The sequence below is a fragment of the Lepisosteus oculatus genome, chromosome 1 (assembly GCF_040954835.1).
Source record: "Lepisosteus oculatus isolate fLepOcu1 chromosome 1, fLepOcu1.hap2, whole genome shotgun sequence".
Classification (NCBI taxonomy): Eukaryota; Metazoa; Chordata; class Actinopteri; order Semionotiformes; family Lepisosteidae; genus Lepisosteus; species Lepisosteus oculatus.
In genome coordinates, this window is record NC_090696.1 from 15,112,558 (window position 1) to 15,138,085 (window position 25,528).

Consider the following 25,528-nt stretch of genomic DNA (forward strand, 5'->3'; position numbering starts at 1 on the left):
TGTAGTTGATGCTGGTGTCCCAGATTCAAGAAACAGCTGGAGGAGATCCTCTGAACCAAGTTACTCACACTCAAATGAGCTGAACAGACCCACTGACGTTTATTGTAGCGGAGCCAGTAAGGTGATGTCACCACCCTCCCTGGGCGTAGCAGGGACCTCAGCTGCCTGGGCTGAGGGAGGTCTCCTTTAGCTCATGCGGCTGGTTCCCTGTTGCGTTACGCCGGAGACCCGGGTTCGCGCCCCAGGTGTTGCGGGACGAAACGGGTGGCGGAGGGCACGAGCCCGCGCGGAACCGCAACGATCACATCTGTAACTCGCTGTGTTCTTCTCCAGAGTGAGAAGATACAGAGTGGATATAGTGACAAAACTAAACCAAGCTTTGGCCTGTTGCCCTAACAAAAAAAATGACATAGTCCAACAATATAAGAAAGGCAATTTATTTAGTTCATACAAGTAGACAGTACTTCTGTTTGCAGTAATCCTGTACTTACATTAAATACATTATGGTGCCTTTACCGATTGCAGCCTCCTGGCCAAGGAGTTTTTATACTTATTGTAGCAATAGCTTGAATTTAAAAAAAAGTATATTGCGGTAAGAGACTGGGTTAAAATACTGCTTTCCCCTTTTAACACAGCAGGCTCCTGTTCTCCCCATGTTTCTCTGCGGAAAGGTCTCAGCTGCAGCTCTGTGCATCATTAGGGTCCTCCGAGTGCAGACATGACTGCCACAGAAGAGCAGGGACAACACCTCTCTCTTCACAAGACAGGCCAGGCAGTGGAGGGCCAAGGACCACAGCAAGCAAGCAGGGATGCCTCACGCCTGGCATTCGTCATTGGACAGCAGCCACTGATCTGCCATGAAGCCGTTTCTCCACCGGCAGCTGACCATACCGTTGCTCCAGTGCACTGCTCAAGCCGAGATCCCCACCTTCTTTAAACCTGGAGCTCAAGAGCCCCTCTCACAGAGACATCACCACACGCACATCCCACCATTCATGTATATACAGGGCCGGTTAGCACAGAAAAACGGCATTTAACATGGAAGAACTTGCATTTATATAATTTCCTCAACCCCATAAGGAGAACATATTTATGTAAGACAGGGGGGAAGGCGGAATGGACGAGCACAAGGATTTGTAAGAGGTGGAATGGCACAAAGTTAGCAAGAAAAAAAATACTTGTCTTGCCTGTTTGACAGGGCGATTGCACAACCTCTGCTCTGACGTGAACTAAAGATCATGAGCACTGCTGTATCCCAGAGGTCACGTGAAGATCGCTGCAGGGCACAGCAGCTTTAATACAGGGGTCATAGGACCCCCCCCACAGTGACGCCTATCAAAGGTCACATGACCTCAGCTGTGTCCCAGCAGCCGGAGTGGACGTGGTGGTAGTCGGACCAAATCCCTCTGTCTGTGGTGGTGCACAGGCCTGTCCTAGGATCTGCTGCCAGGTGGGTCTCTGCACTTCTTGGCTCTCAGTTTCTCTCTGGAGCACAGTCCCACAGGCCTGTATCCTTTCGGTCAAGCTGTTTGCTTGCTTGCAAAGCCAGCAAGCAGATACAAAAACAGAACAACCAGCAGTCCTCCCCTGTGATGCGCGACACGGGATCGTATAGCTATCTGCTCCTCAAACTGCACTGAGAACAGTGCAGTCCATCTGCATACACACCAGAGGGTGCTAGCAGGCCCCCAGCATGCACTGCAGTTAGGACACAGCTGGTGCTCAAATGGAACTGAACACTTTCCTCGTGGTTCAAACGCCCTCGCTCTAGAGCGCCCCTTTCACAGTGCAGTTGTTTGATCAGCCTGCCCTACACCTGTACAGCAATGCTCACATCCCTAGAAGGCATATGGGTAACTGTTCCTTAATGCCTTGTGAGCGAGGCAGTACAGACTCGCCCCACTGCCCACACCCAGCCTCCTGGCAAAAGCCCTGGTTAGAGGGCTCATTCCCACCCCACAGGGGAACCCAAGCTCAAGTCACAGGTCGCAGGTCTACTATCAGCACAGATATGGATAAGCCTGCCCCCTTGGGGAACTGGCCCTCGATTTTCACCTACAATCAGCATCAACGCACTTCTTAGAGATCTTGGAAATTGGAAACAAAGCTCTCACCTTGGTGCACAGGCTGGACAAACTTGAAATACCCATATCTGCCAACACTGCTATATCTTGAATCTGGCCTCCACCACTGTAGAAAAAATGCACTAATCGGCACCCCCCTCCTGCCTCATCAGCATCACCCAGAACAACAGACCCCCCCACCACCACCTCCACCAGCCAGGACCCCGCTCCTGGTTAATGTGCATCAGCACTAGCTCATCCACACTGCTGTTGTAGCCAGGAACTCCTTCCCCTCTCTTCAGGGACAGCAAGGCAAACCTGGCTGCAACCACAGAGCCAGAAGCAATAGATCCAGAAGCCGAGGGTTGCCTCCACCGTTTTAATGCAGTGTCAGGTCCGCGGCAGCTCTCCCACTCGGATAAGGCTGGCCGGAGTGTTAATACCATGCGAGACCCTCCCCTCTGCGCCACGGGCATGCAGGTCTCCCTGCTGCCCAGCAGAGCCCACCCCCCCCTGTGCCTAGCTCTGCCCAGCCCAGGACCTCTGCCCCCAGCATGGCTAGACAGCTGATCTGATCTCAGCCTCCAGAGCGCACCTGGGCCACCTACAGGGCCTGACGTCAATGCATCCCCCATCAACTTCAACACTCAAGCCTGAGCCCCAGCTCCACCCACTTGAACACACAATCAATCAACACAGGAGAAATATTTTACGCGCCTTCATGGTGCTGCCGCTGTGTTAAAAAAAGCATGGCTTTACTGAGCCCATGGATTCCCCCCCAGATCATCCCGCGGCGTTCTGGCCCCGCGGGAAAGACTTCGAGAGCAGACCCGCGCCTCGGTGAAGACGCGGATCCACAGTCACAACCTCGTGTTCTTCAGGGAGAGAGCAGGAAAGTCGGAGTCTTGCGCGTCCTTGGCGATTTTTCAGCTGTGTACTAAAGAGCAATGGAGGGCCGAGCGGCCGGTGGGCGGTGCAGTGTGCCGAGGTGACTAGGGACCCGCGTGACCCTGCTGTGAATGACTGGGTTTATTATCAAGGCGATAAGCTGCAGAAGTTCTGGGTGGGAGGCAGGCCGCTGGTGCGCTCACAGCTACACTCTCTCCAGCACCCAGACAGTCTCCGCCGCGGCGTTCTGACCAAAGCCAGACCAGCTTGGGAGAACCGGCCGCACCCAGCCAGCTCTCCCGCCTCCGTGAGCGCAGGCAACCCTGTGATCGGGAGACAGGGGGCGACTCTGAGCCCAGGGCAGAGGCCCAGCAGGTCGTCTGGGGGGAGGACAGACGTGGGCTGCGCAGGGCTCGGCTTGAGACACAGGACCCTGACACACGCACAGCACGGACTCCGGCGGACCCTGCGCCCCCCTCCCCCCGTCCCCGCGCCCCTCAGTTCCCACAGCACTGGCTGCCCGCGGGCTGGCTGGGCTGCCTGAGGTCCACTCCAGCACGGCCCCCCCCGCCCGGGGCCGCCCCTCCGCCACCCTGGGGGTCACTCTTTGGCAACTTCTTGGCTGAAAGAGAGAGAGGAGATGGCGGAGAAACCATGAGTAGGGGGGGTGTGAAACTAAATCCTCTTTTCTCGTGCCCCAGACCTCCTCACACTTTTTGGATTCAAACTGCTAAGGATTCAACGGCATCTGGATGCTCTCAAAACAGCAAACCTCCACAGTGAAGCCCATTGCTTCGTACTGAGAATCGTGAAGGTATCCTATACCTATACATATATATCCTATACCTGCATTTTCCCTCTCTGGTTTAACGCCTCTTATACACAAAGTGTTGACTTGGCATGAGCTTCTCATGACCAACCATTAAGGCAGCATACAAACACCCCGAGAGCGGGGAGCGGGCGCCCCATCACAGCCCCGGGACCCCGAGAGCGGGGAGCGGGCGCCCCATCACAGCCCCGGGACCCCGAGACCGGGGAGCGCGCGCCCCATCACAGCCCCCTGCCCTGACCCACACAGCACCCCACCAGCACGAGCCGCAGAACTGTTCTCAGACCGCAGGAGGGGTCAGCCTGCGCGCCAGGGAGCTGGGCACAGCGCCTCACCTATGGCCAGGAAGAGGTCGTTGACGTTCATGGCCGTCTTGGCAGAGGTCTCCATGAACAGGAGGCTGTTGTCATCGGCGTAGGCTTGGGCTTCCTGTCAGGAACACAGACGGACAGGGTGAGGCACAGCGGCAACACACACCGGAAAACCGAGCTGGAGCATCGGAAATAAAACTGCACACAAAGTAATAGAGATGCAGATCTGGAGTCCCACTCTGAAAGCACATAGACAACAAACCCCACGGAGATGGATAGACATGCACAGAGCTCAGTTCTAATGCTGCGCAGCCTGACTGATCAACAATTACAGCTCTCGCAGGCAGGGAGGCCAGTGACCTGTACAGAGCTGGGGTCCCATCCAAGACTGACTGCACTCCCAGGGAATCTGGCCAACACTGGCTGTACTCTTTTTCAACAACAGATACTCCGTTCACATGGGAAAACAATGTGCTCTTTCTGAACAGAGCAGAGTTACAGGCTCTTTCAGCACGCAGCAGGGGTTCATAGGTGCGCCCTGCTGTAAAAAAGGGGTTTCCAGATTGTCATTGTGAATAAGAATTTGTTCTCAGTTGACCTACTAGGTTAAATAAGGCTGAGACAAAGGACGTGAGACACAGAGACAGGGAGACAAGGACAAAACACAGTCATCTTCACAAGCACAACACTTCAGATGGTATCACTCGAACATTCGCAAGTGCTGGAGGTCCCGGATATACAGTACGCCAGTTTTATGGAGGAGAATACAGAAGAGCAACATAACAGGGATGCCGTGTACTTCTCATTGACTCTGGAATTTCTGTTCTGTACTTTCACAGGGACACAGCTGGGGACACAGGCGAGAGCAGGCAGGAGGGGACAGGGCCAGGGGGACAGGCCAGAGGGGCACAGGCGCGACCAGGCGAGAGGGGGCATGGCCAGGCGCACAGTGAGGACAGGCAAGAGGGGCTGGGCGCACAGGCAAGAACAGGCAGGAGGGGACAGGGCCGGGCCGGGCGAGAGGGGAACAGGCGAGAACAGGCAGGAGGGGACAGGGCCGGGCCGGGCCGGGCGAGAACAGGCAGGAGGGGACAGGGCCGGGTGAGAGGGGAACAGGCGAGAACAGGCAGGAGGGGACAGGCCCGGGCCGGGCGAGAGGGGAACAGGCAGGAGGGGACAGGGCCGGGCCGGGCCGGGCCGGGCCGGGCCGGGCCGGGCGAGAACAGGCAGGAGGGGACAGGGCCGGGCCGGGCAAGAGGGGAACAGGCAGGAGGGGACAGGGCCGGGCCGGGCCGGGCGAGAACAGGCAGGAGGGGACAGGGCCGGGCCGGGCGAGAGGGGAACAGGCAGGAGGGGACAGGGCCGGGCCGGGCCGGGCCGGGCGAGAACAGGCGAGAACAGGCAGGAGGGTACAGGGCTGGGCGAGAGGGGACAGGGCCCGGGCGCACAGGCGAGGACAAGCGAGAGGGGACAGGGCCCGGGCGCACATGTACCTCGTACTCCACGGCCCTGCTGGCCGCCAGGTCGGCCTTGTTCCCCGCCAGCGCGATGACAATGTTGGGGCTGGCCTGCCGCTGCAGCTCCTTCACCCACGTCTTGGCCCGTCCGAACGTCTCCTGCGGCCCAAACACACCGTTAAGCCAATACGCACCAACCCCGTCCTGCAGGGGGCGCTCCTGCGCCAACCAGAGAGACAAGGCCACAAGCGGTGAAGAGCTCCACCACACACAGTGGGGCTGCCTACCGCAAACCCGTGGTTTACCAAAGGTCAGGCTGTTGCGCTTTACTGGTTATCTCACGTGATTTCTGCTATAGCTCATGCTGCCGAGCCGCGTGTTCAGGGCTCCGTACCGCGTTGGTGATGTCGTACACCACAATGGCGGCCTGCGCTCCTCTGTAGTACATGGGCGCCAGGCTGTGGTAGCGCTCCTGTCCCGCCGTGTCCCAGATCTCAAACTTCACTGTGGCGTCATCCAGGCAGACCGACTGAGTCAGGAAAGCAGCTGGGAGAGAGAGAGAGAGGGAGGGAGAAAGAGAATGGCTACAGCCTCAGTGACCACAGCCTGGCCATAGAAACTGAGCGACACAGGCAGACCCCGCTGTCCAGAGAGGACAGGCTGTGCTCCCACTGCCAGCGGGGAGAGACAGAGACAGAGGTGCACTTCCTACTGCACTGTGACAGATACTCTGGGATTAGACAAACATTCTTCCCCCAATTTACACAGCTAATCCCAGAATTCCCACACCTGCCAGAAGCACAACAGGTCCCAATCCTACTGGGAGAGGGAGAACTCAGTTGAACTGGCAGCCCAGTATTAGATCTCCTATCAAAGCTTGAGGAACAGTGAGCCTGTCTCCCAGTAATGCTCCATATGCTTCTATGAAAATGTCTTACAATACAGACATACAAATGTCACTAAATGTCTGTAGATTTTATGACAATTCTATTTGTATTGCTTTGCCAACACTGATTTACTCATTGGTCAAGCCAACAGAGCACCTTGAATTGACAGAGAGACAGAGAGACAAGGGCAAGGAAACTATTTGGAGAGAGAATGAGAATCAGGGACTCATTTCACTGGACAGGAAACATGTGGGGAGCTCATAATTATGAGACTCTAACGAGACTTGTCCCATTAGGATAACACGGGTCTTAAGCAAATATTAACTGAAATAAGAGTTTAGTTTTATTATATGAAAATAATTAAAGCTAATTAAATTCTCAACTAATCCACACACTGACAGCACTGAGTGATTTGACTGCAGGCTGGTCAGCGGGCCGGTCAGCAGGTGGGGAAAGTGTGCTGGTCAGTGGGCCGGTCAGCGTGCAGCTCTGCGCTGGCATCACGAGCAGAGCCTCTCACCCCCGATGGTGCTCTCCTGGTACTCGTGGAACTGGCCCTTGACGAAGCGCAGCACCAGGCTGGACTTGCCCACGGCCGACTCCCCCAGCAGCACCAGCTTGAACTGGCACGCCTTGCTGGGCTGTGGCTGGCCGTTCGGCCGCAAGGGGCGCCCCGCCATCGCTGGCCAGCAGGGGGCGCTGCGGAGGTCACGTGGAGGGGCTGGATGACGCTGCGACCGGAACGCTGGCTGGAGCTCACCGCCGGGGAAACCTGCGGAGACACAGAGCACGTCCTCTCACCAAGGACAGCCCCCCAGCAGCGCAGGCACACCCCCACGCCTGACCACAGCCCCCTGGCTGCCCATCTCTCTCCAGCAGCCACTCACCGCCTACCTGCAACAGGCAGGCTGGGAGCCCACTGGGACTCTTCTCCAGGCTGCTCAGGGTCTCCCCGATATTGGAGGGGGGTCCCCTTCACCCGCCTCCTCCAGCACAGCCCCACCTGATGGACACAGCAGCGAGCCTGCACTGGCAGGAGGTGAGACTGCACCAGCGCAGAGTGGAACCCAGCCTGGAGACAGGGGCTTCACACTCCTCCTCTCACGAACACCACTCTGAGCTCTGTTGAACGTCTCGCCTGAAGAAATGAGACTCCTACAGCCCAGTCTAGACCGTACTGGGGTACTGGTGTAGGGATTCTGGTGTAGGCGGAAGAGTGCCCCCTACTGGGCCACTGCAGCCGCAGCCTGGATTTGCAAAGAGATCAGCCGTCCCGGTACTGACCCGGTCCATCCAGCCGTGCTGAGCCCCTGAGGCCTAATGGAGTGACCTTAACCTCACTGCCAGCAGCGCTGCCCAGGAACACTGCTGGGCAAACAGGCATCCAGGAAACCCATCACACTCGCCTCCTCGCTCCCAACAGACGCGGGTCCGGAGGATCGGAGTCTCAGCCCCCAGCAGGGCTGAGCGGAGGGTCACGCTGGGACGCCCGCCCGCCCGGTTCGAGTTCACCCCAGAAAAGCCGCGGCTGAATTGCGGAGGCTGGTGTAACCGAGCAGCGGTCAGCAACCCACAGCGCGAAACACGCGGGGAAAAGGGACACGAGACTCCGACTGCTAAGCGGTTTGAGCCAGTTCCGGATTTCACCTTCGTCGGCTTCGGCCGACACTTGGCATCGCGGGGTCTTACGGTTTCTCAGCTGGGGTACGGCAGAGCACCCCCGAGAAGCGAGTTTGATTTAGACGCCCCCCTTTTAATTTCTCCCGCTTCATCAACACGCCGCACAAACCCTGGAGTGGGCCGGCTCGGCCTTCAGAGTTTCCCCGACAGCTCTGAGCCTCTCCGGCTCCGGCACAGGACACGGGACCCAAGCGCCTCTCGCCGAGCCGTACAATGAAGACCAACCCTTTCATTTTCTGTCGATTTCAGTCCCTGGAGCGGAAGACCCATTAACCTCATAGCACACTTAGCCTGAAACCTGCCTCCGATGCCCTGCTGTCCGGAACTCGCCCGCAGCCTGGCTGGACACAGAGGACAGCCTGTGGACGTGTGCCGGGTGACACGGCCGCCGCTGCCAGAAACCCTCCCCGGAAACAAACGGCTTTATTTACAGCACCGCTGCCTCACTCGGCACCGCGGACGGGCTGATAATGGGCAATAACGGCCCGAGCAGGACCGCCGGTACTCAGCTCAGGCTAACCGGGCAATCCTTTCCGGCAGAGGCTCTCGGGCTCACGGCCAGCGGAGGAAAGGAGAGGAGAGGATTCAAAACACCGTGAACATCTAACACACACCCCCAGAAAGAAAAACGAGTTTCACACCGTCCTCCGAGCGGCAAAACCGAAAGGCTCTTTAAGGTGGGCTGGGAGCAGGAAAGAGCCGAGCCCCGCAGCTGAGACACAAAGCCCGCAGAGACTCGGCTACTACTACTTTGTAGCCACGCCGGCTTCAGCGAGCCGAGCCGAGCCGAGCCGAGCCACTTCTCCCCGCGCAGCGCCGGGCTGCGGGCGGGCAGGGAGCTCCACAGACGGCGGGGAGAGTCGACAGGCGCCCGGCCCAACAGCATCACCGGTAACGGAGAGGAAAGAGGGAAGGAGGGAGGTGGTATGTGGAGGTGGGGGGGGGGTGGAAGATTTCTGACGGTTGACAATAAATATGATTGTTTCCCACCCCCACCTCTGCTGTCTCCCTGCAAGACCCACCCAGCCGCCAGCCCCGCAGCGCAAAAGATCATCCGGCATCAAACAGTTAGCTAGCCGTGGACGGGAATACGACAGGCAGCGCCAGACCCAATACCTGAGGCCGGCCGAGCCCCCTTCTCTCTCCGTTAAGTCCTACCTGTCGCTCCGTCACTCCCTCTCTCTCGATGCCCCGTTGCTTCGCTCTCGGACCTGCGGAGTGTCGCTCGACTCAACCGAACCTTCTTCGGGGTTGATGGACAGGCGCTCTAAGCAATGGGGCGGCGGTGTGGGTGGAGCTACAGGCTTCAGGGACCCGAGACTTGAAGCTCATTGGTCAAGGGCGGTCAACGCCCACACGGAACTGGGCGTGGCTTGGACCTGTGGGTCGTGCAATCCAGTCAAACTTTCAGATGGTGGATGCTTTCGAATTGGCGTGCGTGGGAATGAGGCAGGGCGTAGCTTTATTTCGTTTGCTGGCCCGTCCTGCCATGTGAAAATGTTAAGTAATTTACACGCACAACGCCGTCCTGCAAACGGACTTCCTGAAGAAGAGAGGTCATCTAGTCAACAAAAACATCACAAACCTAATGAATACCGAGAGCTGGAGCAGGCGATGCCGACTATTCAGACAGTAATGAGACCTCCCTCCTGTGCAAAAGCACTTTGTAACATAAATAAGGTAACAAGTGAAAGGAGGCCGCTGTGTAGCGAGCAGCTAATTGATCGGTGATCTCACCCATGTGCCTCATGTTCATTTTAAAAGCACTTCCCTGCAGTTTAAACTTGTTTTTTTTTTCTCCAGTAATAACAGCAGCAGTAAATCACAGTGGCTACAGGGGCACTCCTAATGATACACAGACCCAATTGTCCTTATTTTTCACTTATTTCTGTTGAAGTCCTTTTAATAATCATTGCTATAAGGTACCCTACAATAACATAAACACTGTACTCAGTGAACCACTGGGATGACCCTGCTGGTAAATGGGTTAATGTGAATATTTGTTTATGCATACTAAAGAGAGTCAAGTCTTTCCAGATGATGTCTTCTGCAACATCAGGAGGGATGTTTCCTCTGTGATTTGATGTAGGCCACGGAGGGGCACAACAGTCCTGGGGGGGGGATGGACTGGTTTTCCTTCTGCCCGAGTCCTTAATTACCTGATTGAACTCATGCCTGGCTGAACTGGACAAGCCACAGCCTCTCCTTGTTCTAGAGAAGATGGAGATCTTGAAGACTCGTAAACCTGCTGGCCAGCGCCCCCTTGAGGACCCCGCTGGTAGCCCTGCCAGTGGGCGCAGGCCTCCATGAACGAGCCCAGGTGGGGTGGTCTCTCCCTTGAAAGCCACCCTGAGCTCCAGCTGGGTCAGGCCCAGGTATCTGCTCTCTGCTGGGCACCTGCAGCCTGGTTCGCCTACCTGCTTATTTAACTGTGCCCCCAGCCTTACCAGACTTATCTTACCTATAAAATTCATAAAGTAATGTCCTGTGTCTTGAAAAGCAAAACATAAAGGTTAATGGTTAACGGTTAAAGGTTTGGTCTGAGCAGCCGAGCCCGCTGGTGGGGGAGACACTGGGATCACTAGGAAGATTAGATAAGATCACTTTATTGGCCATATACAATTTCTAGCATTAAGAATTTGTCTTTTCGCATACCCCAGCTTGCTCTCCATGAGACACAGGAGAGAAGCTTGGGGTCAGAGCACAGGGTCAGCCATTTATACGGCGCCCCTGGAGCAGCTGGGGTTAAGGGCCTTGCTCAGGGGTCCAACGGAGTAGGATTCCTCTGCCGGCCGCGGGATTTGAACCAGCAACCTTCCAGCCACAGGCGCAGATCCTTAGCCAGAGAACAACCAAACCCACCCCCTAGAAGAAACTCTGCTGAAAGCTTAAAAGCAAACTACTGGCTTTTAGAGAACTGTGGGCATTGAGCAAGTTCCCACTTCTCAGTGGATGAACTGATCGCCACACACAAGTCCAGCTTTTCATATTTATAATATTTCTCCACACACAACACGTATAGAGATTATATCTCTTTATGCAATTTAACACCAATCCTGTTTCATTGCCTTATATTGGTGCACAGCCTACGTGCCAGTCAATACAGCTTGGCAGGGCTGGTATCTGAGCAGTGCAGCCCAAGGGGTGCAGCTCCTAGAGTCCCAAGAGCCGGGGTGCACAGCCCTGTTCCTGATGGGGCACAGGAGGTGCAGGTTCTCACCCTGGCCCACTTCTAAACACCACGAACTGGGCACCCTCATACAAGAGCACCCCAATGTGAACCGGGGCACATGATGCTCATCTCACACCCTCACCTGTGCACATCCAGCAACACAGACACGACAGTGTGAGAACAAGGCAGTCTTTATCAATCACCCACACAAAACCTCCTTCCTACAACCAGTTAAAACTGACACTCTCACGCAGCGTCTTAACACAACAGAGAACTTGCAGAAAAATCGTTTTCCAAAACGGAAAACACAACCTCAACAGCGGCAGAGAAAACAGGCTGTACCTCCCCCTTGTAAAACCGAAAAACCTAAATAAAACATACTGGGATTCAGAGTCAAGTAAGAACTGAATTTAATCATTAAAAATAAACGAAAATGGGAACCATCACTCCCCCCCACCCCCCGCAACGCACCTGTAACTCAAACCGATCACAGACTGGGACGTGGGACGCTGGGGAGGACAAGACGCCTGGCGGTGCCTTCTCGTCCTCCAGGCCAAGGGTCACGAGAACGATTTCCTTGTGAGAGCTCTGGGGTGGGGTCGCCCCATCTGCAGAGCGCCCCCTTGTGATCAGACCCCACCACCACGGCTCAATTAAGTTGTCGACTGGGCCATGACCTGCGTCCAGCCTCCCTGCCGCCCCGAGTGGCAGGAGATCCTGGCCGCCGCACGAGAGGAGGGACAAGGAACTCCGACACGGCACTAGGGCATGCTGGGACAGGATCGCTGCGCTGTGCTAGGGACAGCACTGCCAGGCCCTCCCCGGGTCCTGGGACAGGGGCTCTGTGTCGACTTGGTCTGTGGACAAACACGGCCGCCCCTTGAAAACTACTGCAGCCACCCGGGCCGAGCGCACAGCACAGCGGCTGGGAGTCCAGCCGAGAAACCCTGCCACGCCAGGTGCTGCAGGTGCATCGACACACGGCGAGGGAGGAGAGCCGACTGCGTCTGAACAGGAGGGAAGGAGGGAGGGCTGCTTACCGAGCAAGCAGGGCAAGTACCTCATGAGAAGACGTGGCCGCCGCCCTTCAGAAGCAGATCACAGTGCCTCCGGATCCAATGAAGCAAAGCTCAGGGTGCAGGTAAGCTGGCAACTCACGGGTTAGCGCCCCCGAAACTGCGGCCAGCGGCCAGGCACCCTCCCAGCATTTACCGATCAGACCAGGAGAGCAACCGGCTGGTCTGGGGCGGGGCACCAGCCGAACACGACCACGGCCCTTTCTACTCAAACACCAGATCTTGGTTGATTTTCTTCACAGCGGCTGCCTGAACTGAACCAGCCCACAGAAAGGAGAATAGAGAACAGGCTCCCGGCTCTAACAACATCACGAGGCCACGATTAAACAGAGAGGCGAAAGCAACCCTAAGCACCAGTGAAGAGCTCAGCTTTCTCAACAGTCAGACAACAAGAGGAGGTTTATGGCCATTCAATTACAAAACCGCGCACCAAGGCACCACTCGGGTCTTTCAAGCAAACAGAGATGAGTCCCGTCTGAAGCCAACAGGGCGTCCTGTCCCAGGGTGTCCTTCCGAATTCGCCTGCCCCGCGGCCGCGCGGCTGTCAGGGGCGCAGCTGCGGCAGGGGCATGGTGACATCCCGGAAGAAGCGGTGGAGCAGCGCGTTCTTGGCCGAGATCCTCTTGTTGGGGTCGTAGTGCAGCATTTGCTTGGAAAAACACAAACAGAAGGAGAGAAATGAGTCAGGGCACGTTAACAGGAGAGCAGGTGAGACTGACTTATTTCTGGGAGGGGCGTGTCCCTCGTTCACCAGACTGCGGGCGCCCGGGTCTGCAGGACTGAGTACCCACTGGTGTCTCACCTCCTTGGTCTTTCTGACCAGCGCCCACCCGATGGCATTAGAACATAGTACATTTAACACCTCAGCATTCTCCCCCCTCCCACCCGAGGACAAGCAAGCTCTGGGGAGTCATGAGGAATAATTATTCCCGTAGTCTGAAGGACCAGCATGCACGGGGGCTGCTCACTTGACATCACCCCGGCAGACTGAAGGACCAGCATGCACAGGGGCTGCTCACTTGACATCAGCCCCAGCAGACTGAAGGACCAGCATGCACAGGGGCTGCTCACTTGACATCAGCCCCAGCAGACTGAAGGACCAGCATGCACAGGGGCTGCTCACTTGACATCAGCCCCAGCAGACTGAAGGACCAGCATGCACAGGGGCTGCTCACTTGACATCAGCCCCAGCAGACTGAAGGACCAGCATGCACAGGGGCTGCTCACTTGACATCAGCCCCAGCAGACTGAAGGACCAGCATGCACAGGGGCTGCTCACTTGACATCAGCCCCAGCAGACTGAAGGACCAGCATGCACAGGGGCTGCTCACTTGACATCAGCCCCAGCAGACTGAAGGACCAGCATGCACAGGGGCTGCTCACTTGACATCAGCCCCAGCAGACTGAAGGACCAGCATGCACAGGAGCTGCTCACTTGACATCAGCCCCAGCAGACGGAAGGACCAGCATGCACAGGGGCTGCTCACTTGACATCACCCTGGCAGTCTGAAGGACCAGCATGCACAGAGGCTGCTCACTTGACATCACCCCGGCAGTCTGAAGGACCAGCATGCACATTCCCCGAGATGTAGCCGCCCAGACACCCGAGCCCGCACTGCACAACGAGGACTTACTGCCAGAAGGTCTCTGCCATCTTCGTCCAGAGGTGGCACAACCTTGGACAGGTCCTGGCGCGCCCACCTCGGGAAGGATGGCTTGTAGTCAGGCATGGAGGTGACCCCCGGCCACACTGTCTCGTCTGGCGTTCCCAGAGTGCGGAATATCCGGAAGAGCTGGTCGATTTCCGAGTCTCCAGGAAACAGCGCCCGTCTGGTGATCTAGGTAGGAAGGAGAGTTATTACAGCCAGTAGCCCGAGGCTGTGAAAGTCTGCAGAAACTACGAGCAGAATTACTGAAGGCTCCCCAACCCTGGTCCCGGGGAGCCCCAATCCAAGTAGGTCTCATAAACGGCTGATACAACACAGATTTCTAAAGCTTCAGAGCCAATCCCCTGATTACTGAAGGTGGCTCCTCACATGAAGCCATCTAGAAATCTGGAACAAAATACAAAAACGTTTCAGCCCTCAAGGGTCAAACTTTCTATAACTGAGTAAATCTGAGAACTTGCATGCACTTTAAGTCTTTAGAAATTGTTGGCTTAGGGTAGCCCGTGACCCCACCTTTAACCGTTTTCTGAAGATAACACATCTTAAGGACACTTAAGAAAGGAGTGGCTGGGCAGTTTGTTCCAGACACTCACTACTCCTTGTTCAAAGAAAGTGCTCCGTGAGTCCTACACGCCTTCGCTCTAAATGGCCGCTTTCAGACCTGGGGTCTGACTTCACTGCTGCTCCTGAAGTCGTCCACTGGGTGGACTCGTTCAGAGCCTCTTGGGCTCTCGTGGGCATTCCTGAAGCCCCCTTGTGCTGCTGGATGTACCATCCGCCTGTCACCTGGCCGCTCCCGGGAATCTGGGAGGGGGAGACAGTGCCACCTCTCCAACAGAAAGCCTGTGGCCCCGAGATCTTACCATTTCTGCAAAGATGCAGCCCAGACTCCAGATGTCGACGGCTGTGGAGTAGAATTTGCAGCCCAGAAGGATCTCTGGAGCTCGGTACCACAGGGTCACCACCTGAGACAGAGGAGACAAGGCCTGAAACTCCTAGCTGGCCCTTCTCCTCAGGGATCTCAAGAGCGAGACTCCTCCCAGGGTTAATTAGTCGTGCTTCTGAGGACTAATAAAAGTTACAAACCAGAGAAGGCCATTCGGCCCATCTAGCGCGTCGAGGAGTTACTAACTGAAATCATCCAGCCATTGAAAGCCGTCAGGGTATCAGCTTCAACATCATGGCTGGGCAACCTGTTCCACACATCCACCACTCTCTGGGTAAGGAAGTGCCTACTGTTCTTGCACTGCCTTGTAGTTTACACTTGTGTCCCCTGGTTCATGTTTTCAATTCTGAAAGAGTCCATTAGGTCATGTTTGGCAGGGCCTTAAAAACTCCTAGTGCATTCCTCAAAAAGAGTAGGGGTGTTACCCCTGTGTGCTGGCCGATTGCCCCCTGGACTTTATCAATCATGGCCTCCCAATAATCCCCATCTCTGAACTGGCTTCATCACTCTGTTCTCCTCCCCACTGAGAGCTGGTGTGTGGTGAGAGTACTGGAGCACTCTGACTGCTGTCGCACCATCCAGGTGGTGGAGGGGAGTCCCCATTACCTGTGAAGCACTTGAGTGAAATGCGCTTTATAAGTGTATTATTATTATTATTATTATTATAAGCTCTAGCTGCTCCACAGAGAAACACGGCTGAGCAGCTGTGCTGACCCTATTGTCCCTCCATATAAAGGCGTTTTGCTTTCAGCCCTAAATGCTCCTTCTAAACACACCATTTTCCCTCTTTCCAAGACTTCCCCAGGCATGCAGACACCGTGTCCAGGATTTCAAGGTCACGTGGAAACTCAGGAGCGATGCACAGTGGCTCTTTCCCAGCGCCCTGGCAAGCCGGTGTGGGGCTGCTGTAGCCCACCGATGCCACCTACAACGTGACTGAACTGTGCCTACATGGGCCCCCCAACCCTCACCTCATGGGTGTAGGTCCGCACGGGCACCCCAAAAGCACGTGCCAGCCCGAAGTCCGCCAGCTTGATCTCCCCCTGGGCGTTGATGAGCAGGTTCTGTGGCTTGAGGTCGCGGTGCAGGACGCGGTGAGAGTGACAGAACGCCAGGCCCTGCAGCAGCTGGAACAGGTAGCTCTGAGCACAAGATGGGGGGGGTTTCATTAGTGCGTCTCAATTAACGGGCACTAGGGAGCTGGAAATTTAAGTGCATGTACAAGTACAGAGATACTGTGAGTGCAAAAAATAATTGAATGAAATGACAAAGCTTGAAGTGCATATAAAAAACAGTAAGAACTAAAACAATAGTAGAAAAAACATTATCCTTATTAATTTCATTCAGGTACAAGTGTACCCATTTCTGCAGCTAGGCAGGTTGCCGAAGCAGTCTGTGTGAAGAACTGTGCCCTCCTTGGATCTGAACCTGCAACCCTACGGCATGTCTTACTGTGGACACAGAGCAGCTGTGTGAATTTGCTGCTGGTATGTGCTCAGTGCTTCCAGTGAACAAGTCACTGTCCTGGGAGCTGAGCTCACTGCAGATGTAGGTGTCAAAGGGGAGCTGCAACGCTATTTTCATACTTCGGGGTTAGAAAGAATGAGAATGAGGGCATTTCAAACCGCAAGAAAAGTAAAACGTGCACAGTACCTTCTAAAACCTCCAATCTACGTCACAAAATACAGTATATTAAATTTCCAGGTATGCACAGCACCATGTTCTGCGATTCAGAACAAGGCACCAATCTTCCAGTGAGGTGAGGCGGCCCTGTGACATTGTCAACAAGCAGGCTTGTGAATAAACCTCTTCATCCAATAGAAATATTGCTCTTGATGTCAAGACAGTATTGCAGACAAATACTACTTACTTGTTAACTCTACATGCAGATCACATTGGAACATTTCTGAGGTGAAATATCCACTGTACAACCTGTATTTATTTGATTGTACATCACACTACATTAGTCATCAGGGTGACTAGTGAGCAGGAAGGGCCCCTTCACGTCACAATTCATGTGAATTCGCATGCGAGTTTGCGTCAACATGGCGACTTACAGTACTCTCACAAAGTTCACGATTTTGTGCTTGATTCTAAATTTGTACATTTTGTTCTGTAACGGCAAGGAATTTTAATTTGGTTCCCCTTTAAGAGCATGACTCGAGTTCCAGCTCAGGGAGAGAGACAGAGTCTCAGGATGTCGGCGGCAGTGAGTGTCGGTCAGCTCAGCCCCGTGCCTGGTGGGGCTCCCTGGGGATACAGCACTGTCGGGGGGTGTCTGCCCCGGACTGACCCCAGGAGGAGGAGGAAGGAGCGCCTATCCCAGAAGAGGAGTCAGGTCCGTCTCTCGCCAGCATGGCCGCACTCCTGACACTTGCCGTACCTTGACCAGCGGCAGGGCGATGCCCGTGACCGGCGTGGAGTCCATGAACTTCTTGAGGTCCTGGTGCAGGAACTCGAACACCAGGTAGAGCTTGTTCTCCGTGTGGATGACATCGCGCAGCCTGCGGGGGAGAGCAGTCACGTCAGCACGGACAGCGGCCCTGCTGCCGGGCCTGCGGGCCCAATCGGGCCGCACACGAGGCAGACAGAGAAAGGGAGAGGCACACAAGGACAGAGGCAAACGGAGACAGAGGGCCTGGGCAGAAACAGGACAGACGAAACTGCACACTGATTAGTACAGATCTGCACAGGAAGACACACACTGCACACTGCCCTGCGCACACACACTGGGTGCACTGCACGCACACTGGGCACAAAGCAACACACACTAGGGGCACCACACGCACACTGGGAACACACTGCACGCACACTGGGCACACACTGCAAGCACACTGGGCACAAAGCAACACACACTGAAGGCACCGCACGCACACCAGGCACACAGCACACACACTGAAGGCACTGCACCCACACTGAGCACACACTGCACAGACACTGGGCACACCAGGCACACTGGGCGCACGGCAAACAGACCGGGCACACAGCACGCACACAGCACACACACTGAAGGCACTGCACCCACACTGAGCACACACTGCACAGACACTGGGCACACCAGGCACACTGGGCGCACGGCAAACAGACCGGGCACACAGCACGCACACAGCACACACACTGAAGGCACTGCACCCACACTGCACAGACACTGGGCACACCAGGCACACTGGGCGCACGGCAAACACACCGGGCACACAGCACACACACTGAAGGCACCGCACGCACACAGGGCACACAACACACAGCACACTGGGCACAGCAGACACTGATGGCACCGCACGCACACCAGGCACACAGCACACACACTGAAGGCACCACACGCACACCGGACGCACTGCCTGGGGACTCAGCAGAGCAGGGAGAGGGACCGGGGAGTCTATTTACTTTCTTCAACGTGCTCATTCAAGACGGGGAACAGGAGATGCTTCTTTACACAAAGAGCTGTGGGTGTCTGGAGCAGGCATCCCAGCCACATGTCTGACATTTATTGTTCCTTTACCTAGTAAACAACCAGACAAGCAAGGCAGGCAGGTAGGCCAAACGGCTTCCTATCATTCATGATCTCTCTTACAACCGCTGACATACACAAGCTGACAGCTGCACACACAACACCGACAGCAAGCAATAACACCAACAACCTGCCCCCCGCTCCCCGAACCCCTCACTTCCACGGACTCACTTGACAATGTTGGGGTGATTGAGTTCCTTCAGGAGGGAGATCTCTCGGATAGCAGTGCTGGGGACTCCCTCTGTCTCCCTGAAACACACGCAGTGAGCGACACCACGCTCAGTGACGACCAGCAGGACCCCCAACACTCGACAGAGCAACAACAGCTGGGGGACAGGCACCGATCCCAAGCACCTCAGCCAGAAAGGACGGGGCTCAACCCTGGCGGCCTCAGCCTGGCCTGGCTCAGCACCCTCTACATCAGTAGATACACATTTTTTCCCCAGATCAGAAACCCCCCCCAAAAAACACTTAGTTAACTCAGGACTTAAAGTAAACTCGTATAAAACAACAAGTAAAAATAAGAACACACCACGTCTGCATGGCTTCAATTAAGACTGAAGATTAAAACAAAGACAGGAGCCGGTTCATAGACACACAGCACAGCGGACACATCACAGCCCCAGAAAACTATACACAAAAGAAAGGGACTGAAGTCACCGCATGCCCAAGTCTTGAAGTTCACTCGCTCCGAGCGGCTCGGTCTCCGGTGAGTCCACAGGGTTTATAAGGCGCTTCCGTGACGTGGACGAGCCACCGAGCACCAGAGCGCTGCGTCTCAACCCCCACACGGAGGACCCGGACCCGGACCCGGACCGGACCACAGATGCCCCGCGGGCGCCAGACGGGTGGCAGAGGAGAGGAGCTCCGCTTCGGGCGGCCGCGCGCTCACTCGCTCGCCCGCCCGCCCGCACGCGCGGCGCGCAGACGCCGTAAGGAAACACGCGCGCGCATCAGCAACAGGCTGGGCTCGACTCACGTATCTAGCCGGATCTTCTTCAGCGCCACCGTCTCGCCTGTCAGCTTGTTCTTGGCCTTGTAGACCACCCCGTAGGTCCCCTCGCCGATCTTCTCCACTTTCTGAAACGACTCCATGGTTCCTCCCCGCTCTGTGCCTCCACCCACCCCCAGCCCCCCAAAAAAATCCCTTTTGTTGGCCCGAGTGTCTCTGCCGCCGCTGCCGCCGCCGTCTGACCAAAAGACCGACACTCGCTCGACAAAGAACTTCTACGAGCACTTGCCGGGGGTTTGTGGCTGGAGACGGTCCGCCCGGTACCGATGGGGGAACACGAGAGGGGCCCCAAAACCAAAAAGACCCTCCAGCATTGACCTGTAACCCTCTCCCCCACAGCCCAGAAAACGGAAAGTAACTGAAAACCGCCAATTCCCGCGTTGAGGACGCCCCGCCCTCGGCTCCAAACCCCGGCGCAAGACCCCGCCCCTTTGTTATTTCGGCGTTCAATTGGGAAAAAGCTACCAGGCCACGCCCACTTGGGACCGAGTCACGCCCATTGTTGGACGTAACCCCGCCTCTTAGCCCGGACGTCCCCGCCCTCCACCATACAGAAGGACAAAGCGAGGCCTGTCGCTCCGGAAGAAGTGCGGAGCTGCATATCAACTTAAAGGCAGCAGTAGGCACCCGTAGCAACCCGCCTCAATTCAAATTTCACTTTCCCGAAGTGCAGTTGCTGTGCTCCACCACACCGAAAATCTCGTTCGAAAATTTCAGCTCGCAGTCTGTCTGTGACAGCACACGCTGCAATCCTCTAGTACACTGCACAAGCTGTTGAAAGGTGTTCTGATTTGTTATATTTTTATCGGGGGATTATCAAAGTATTATGTATAGTAGTATTTGCTCTTGATTTGTTTCAGGGATGAATGTGAGAATTAAGATGGACACAAATCTGGTATGCAAAAACCATAATTACGTCTTTGAAACATAATTTAGGGATCTCAAATATTTTGAAAGAAAAAGACCAAACACTGCCTCCCTCTCTCTCTCCCAGTGTCTCAGCTCTAACCACTAGCCCACACTGCCTCTCTCTCTCCCAGTGCCTCAGCTCTAACCACTAGCCCACACTGCCTCCCTCCCTCACTCTCCAATCTCCACCTTCACACCAGTCACACTTTGCCGTTTCTGAGCAGATGTGTGACTGTCATGCAGATGGGATCCCATGAGCACATGTGCAGCATCAGACAGATATCATAGTCTGTGCCCCCCCACCACCCCCTGTCTCGGAGGGACATTGCTCCAGGTCTTCCCAGTGGACTCTGAACATGCAGCTTTGTTGCTGAATCCTTGGGTGCAAAATCCCATCGCAGTCGGAGTCACAAGAGCTCCCATAATCCTGATTAACTCCACATTCCACACGCGATTTTGTGCTTCCCCTCATGTGGAGGTTTTCCGTCTGCAAGGATACTCTACTCTGCAGGGATAGATCACTATAACTCTTCACACTCACACTGCTGCCTGCGCAGCTACAATAGAGCAGAGATAATCAACACCGTTCGCTTTTACAGTATAGATCCACAGTGTTATGAAGGTGTTATTAAACCTTAGCCATATAGGGATGTGTAATTATGAACCTTTTGTTCTTGTAACTTTTTTACATGTAAGATGTAAGGTCCATCAAAATCCATGTGTCATTTAATTATAGATACATTTGATAATATTGTTAAGACTTAAGAGCCCATAAAATTAAAAACCAACGGGTTTACGTAACTATAAGGGGGGCACAGAGAGTGTTTTTAGTTTCAATTTGTAAATACAGGTTTAGGTTTCTTATTTCTTTCTATTTTGGATGTGGTGGTAATGGCAGGTCAGGAATGATCGACTGGTGTTATGAATGATTTTAGATTTGTATGAAAAAAAATGCCTCAACCCATCGAAACACAAATCCCAAATCTGCAGCAATACTCTTTGACCCTCAGCCCCTGTAAAACTCTGGAGCGCTTCTGTAACAGCTCTCGAGATTAAAGTTTCATAAGAACCAATTACCCCCAGACAGAACTGACCTCTCTGCCATAATCTCTGAACCTGGCTGGACCACTGGGCACGAGTCTCCGGCCTGCACCAGAGCCGGTCGCGACGAGGGCAGGCTGAGTGAGCCATAGCATACCAGGCTCACCGGCTCCAGCACTGCCCTTCAGGGGCACCGGTGCTGAACATCGGGGTACCAGAAACGTTCTGAGGCAGGAATTAAAGGAGATGCCAGAAGCTCGTCACAGTAATCTCATCACAATGGGTCCTCTAGAAAAGCAGCAGAGTTCAAATTCAGGCAGGGCGACGCCTCACGCTGATAAAGACATAAGGCTTCCCTTACAAAAGGAGTACAAAGACTTAAAGGGAATTTACCTAAAATCTAAAGATTTAAATAAATAAAGTCCCTTTATTGATTTGTATAGTGCCTTTCATGCCAGAGTCAGCTGTGGTGTGGCGCAGTAAAGCATGGAGTGAGCATAGCAGCCCTACAAGAAACTGTAGTAAAAGTCAGTATGGAAGTACAGTAACAGCGCAGGACTGTCAGGGAGAACACGGGGTGAGAAAATCTTTCATGAGGAACAGTATCAGTGTGCAACAGTCCTGTTACATGAGTTCATAAGGTCTTTGCAGAGCCCAGAGATTTAGGCAGAGTGGTATTTCTAAATGGTCAGGTTCTTCTGGGAACAATATCATAAGACTCCATTCTTGTGAGTCTCACCCCTGCTATTCTTGCAAAAAATGCCATTAAAAGCACTGTACGTTTCAACACAAAATCAGCTTGTGCACAACCCAGGTGAGGAATAATCGAACCTTCACCTCCGTTCACTTTCCTCAAAACCCTGCTGCAGATCAGCTCCCGCAGGATGTTAGGAGTATTCATTTATTGTCCAAATCATCCTTCCTTCTCCGAGTCCGGGGGCAGCCCAGGCAGGTTGGCCGGGGTGGGGGGGTGGGATTAAAAGGGCTCATTGTTAAGGGCTCCTGCAGCTTGTCTTGTGACCCCCCTCGCGCAGCTCTGTCAGGGCTGTGTGACTCAAGAGCTCACACACAAGAGCTCCTGAGCCGAGCGCTTTGTGAGGAGGCCTACCAGCATTCGTGGTTGTATTCATCAAGCACATGAGCAGCTCAGTGATGCTGCAGGCAGGGGCTTGGGTGCTTCAGTCTTGTTACGCGTGAGTTTGTAAGGTCTGTGCAAAGCCCAGGAATTCAGGGAAAGAATTTCTTAAAGTTCAAGTTCTTCTGTTCACACTGTCCTATGACACAGCATTTTTGTAAAATTACCTCATTATAACTATATATATATAAAAATAACTATTATGAGCCCTGTTAATTTCAACATAAAGTATTCAGAAACTGTTTCTTTGGATCTGAATTTTAATCCTCAAGGACACCAAGTCTGCAGGTAAAAATAGCAGAGAAATGCACCATTTTTCTCTTGGTCTTTGTTAGGTCTTTGGCGAAGTGTCATGCAATTTTGGAGTGCGACACTGACACGTGTCCCCCTGTCACTACTTCCTGTCCGAGTCTGCGGAACCCTCTTCAGGGCACGTGTTTTCTAAGGGACAGCTGGCGAACGTGGCGCAGGTCTTGGAGGAGCAGAGAAGGGCACACAGCGTGTGTGATGGCTCTGGCAGCAGAGACTGGAAACGGGGTTGTTACAGACATCATCCCTGCAGCACACCCCTGCCACAGCCCACTGTAGTGAGATTTAAACAGGACAAACGAGCAATCTGACTTTGAGCAATCTGCAGTCTGCAATATTGCAATCTGACTGTCTACTGATCTTTCCAAAAATGTTAAATGTGTCACTTTTATAAAAAAATACTATAGTAAAGCACATGTGGACCAGAGTTTCTAACCAGTGTCCCAGTATGCTGACTGGTGACAGTGTGCTGTTGGAGGCTGAATGAGATGGGCACATTAAAAATCTCCTGGTGTTTTTCCTAACCATGGGGTGTGAACCCTGGTGCCCTGGCCTAATTCCGCTCTGGGACTGTAGAGTCTGACCACACCCAAGTTCCCCCTAACCCAGCCACTGAAGCCGTTTCTGACCTGCTGTACAGCTGGACTGCTGTGTGTCGCCCAGGTGGAGCTGCTGATGAGTCCTGTCTTTCGGGATGAAGACATAATGGAAATAATAATAATAATAATAATAAACTTTATTTTATATAGCGCCTTTAAAGGTGGCTTCTCAAAGCGCTTTACAGAATGACAACAACAATAAATAAGAAGAATACACAAGATAAAACATAATAACAATATATAGAGGAGAGCGTGGATGGTGGTACTAAGAAAACCAGAGGGGTGAATAATGGAACCAGTTCAGTAAAGGCTTTTCTGAAGAAGAGGGTTTTGAGTCTGGAGTTGAAGGAGTTTAGAGAAGTTTTAGAGAAGTTTAGAGAAGTTTTGACTCTGATATCCTTGGGGAGAGAGTTCCAGAGCTTGGGGGCATAACAGGAGAAGGCCCTGTCACCCATACAATGTAGACGGGCTTGGGGGACAGTAAGGAGAGCAGAATTAGAAGAGAGAAGGTTGTGAGGTGGGGAACAGGGCGATAATAGTTCAGACAGGTACTGAGGTGCCAAGCCACGCAGAGCCTTATAGGTGAGCATGAGGATTTTAAAGATGGGATTTGACCGGGAGCCAGTGCAAGGACTCCAGGATAGGAGTAATGTGATCATTTGCACTAGACCTGGTCAGGATTCTGGCTGCTGAGTTTTGGACATACTGCAGTTTGTTCAAAGTAGATTTAGGTACCCCAGCAAGTAGAGCATTACAGTAGTCAATTCGAGAGAACACAAATGTGTTGATCAGCTTTTCAGCCACAGCTAGTGATAGCATAGGACGTAGTCTAGCAATATTTCTGAGGTGAAAAAAAAGATGTTTTGACAGTATGCTGTACATGTTGGTCGAATGTTAAGCTAGAATCGAATATAACCCCAAGGTTTTTCAATTAAGATTGAAGCTCAAGTACAGAACCATCTACAGATAGGGTTACAGGACTGGCTTTAAGAAGTTGATGGGGGGTGCCAATAAGCATGACTTCGGTCTTGTCGCAGTTAAGATGAGGGAAGTTTTGAGTCATCCAAATTTTTATGTCAGAGATGCAATTAGATAGAATAGAGACAGCCACATCGGTGTCAGGTTTGGTATGGATGTATATTTGAGTATTGTCAGCGTAGAAATGAAAGCTGAGGCCAAGTGATCTTAAAAGCTGACCAAGTGGAAACATGTAAATGCTGAAGAGCAACGGACCCAGTATTGAGTCCTGAGGAACACCAGACTTAACAAGACCAATTTCAGACCTGAAATATTATTATTATTATTTTCATTCAAAATGGACCCAGAAGAAAAGGTGCTGTCTGTATGTGCATGTGGGTATACGCATGTGTATGTGTGTGTGTATGTGCATGTAGGTATATGCATGTGTATGTGTGTGTGTATGCACTTGTGTGTATGTGCATGTAGGTATACGCATGTGTATGTATGCACTTGTGTGTATGTGAATGTGTATGCACATGTGAGTGTGTGTATGCTTGTGAATATGTATGCTTGTGTACATGCACATGTATATACGTGAATGTGCATGTGCGTGTGCGTGTGCGTGTGTGCATGTATGTGCATATGTATCTAAGTGTGTGGGAACGTGTGTATATACATGTGTACTGTATGTCTGTGGGTGTCCTGTTTGTGTGTGTGTGCGTGAAGGAACATGTGTGTGCGTTTGTGTGTTTGCATATGTATCTGTGTGTGTGTATGTACATGTGTGTAGTGTATGTGTGTATATACTTGAATGTGCATGTCTGTGTATGTTGATGTGTATGTACGTGTGTGTGTATGTGCGTATGTGAGTGTATATGTGTGTGTGCATGTGGGAGTGTATATGTGTGTGTGTCCGTGTATACATATACAGTGTGAGTGTATATGTGTGTGTATGTACTTGTGTGTATGTGTGGGTGTGAGTGCATATGCGCGTGTGCATGTGTGAGTGTATATGCGTGTGTGTGTGCATGTGTGTGTATATGCGTGTGTGTGTCAGTGTATACTGTATGTGTGTGAGT

The 25,528-nt window shown here is 53.5% G+C and overlaps 2 protein-coding genes across 6 annotated transcripts; both read right to left on the bottom strand.

The window, feature by feature from the left end:
* Positions 1–421: 421 nt before the first annotated feature.
* Positions 422–9,384, bottom strand: LOC138217161 (ras-related protein Rab-5B-like). Of its 3 annotated transcripts, none has more exons than XM_069178609.1 (6): positions 9,232–9,384; positions 6,956–7,207; positions 5,943–6,094; positions 5,585–5,707; positions 4,116–4,209; positions 422–3,573 (listed from the first exon to the last, which is right to left on the bottom strand). In XM_069178609.1, the coding sequence occupies exons 2-6, from the start codon at positions 7,113–7,115 to the stop codon at positions 3,449–3,451; spliced, it is 654 nt and encodes a 217-aa protein (XP_069034710.1). In that variant the 5' UTR covers positions 7,116–7,207; positions 9,232–9,384; the 3' UTR covers positions 422–3,448. The 3 variants fall into 3 exon arrangements, with proteins under 3 accessions (XP_069034710.1, XP_069034708.1, XP_069034711.1); XM_069178607.1 differs by having other exon boundaries at positions 9,274–9,383; XM_069178610.1 differs by lacking the exon at positions 9,232–9,384 and adding an exon at positions 8,730–9,030.
* A 2,076-nt stretch (positions 9,385–11,460) lies between these two features.
* On the bottom strand, positions 11,461–19,894 carry cdk2 (cyclin dependent kinase 2). Of its 3 annotated transcripts, none has more exons than XM_069178600.1 (7): positions 19,464–19,894; positions 18,656–18,733; positions 17,360–17,480; positions 15,948–16,118; positions 14,894–14,995; positions 13,998–14,201; positions 11,461–13,012 (listed from the first exon to the last, which is right to left on the bottom strand). In XM_069178600.1, exons 1-7 carry the CDS (start codon positions 19,577–19,579, stop codon positions 12,908–12,910), a joined length of 897 nt encoding a protein of 298 aa, XP_069034701.1. In that variant the 5' UTR covers positions 19,580–19,894; the 3' UTR covers positions 11,461–12,907. The 3 variants fall into 3 exon arrangements, with proteins under 3 accessions (XP_069034701.1, XP_069034706.1, XP_069034704.1); XM_069178605.1 differs by lacking the exon at positions 19,464–19,894 and adding an exon at positions 19,145–19,400; XM_069178603.1 differs by lacking the exon at positions 19,464–19,894 and adding an exon at positions 19,017–19,136.
* Between the last annotated feature and the right edge of the window lie 5,634 nt (positions 19,895–25,528).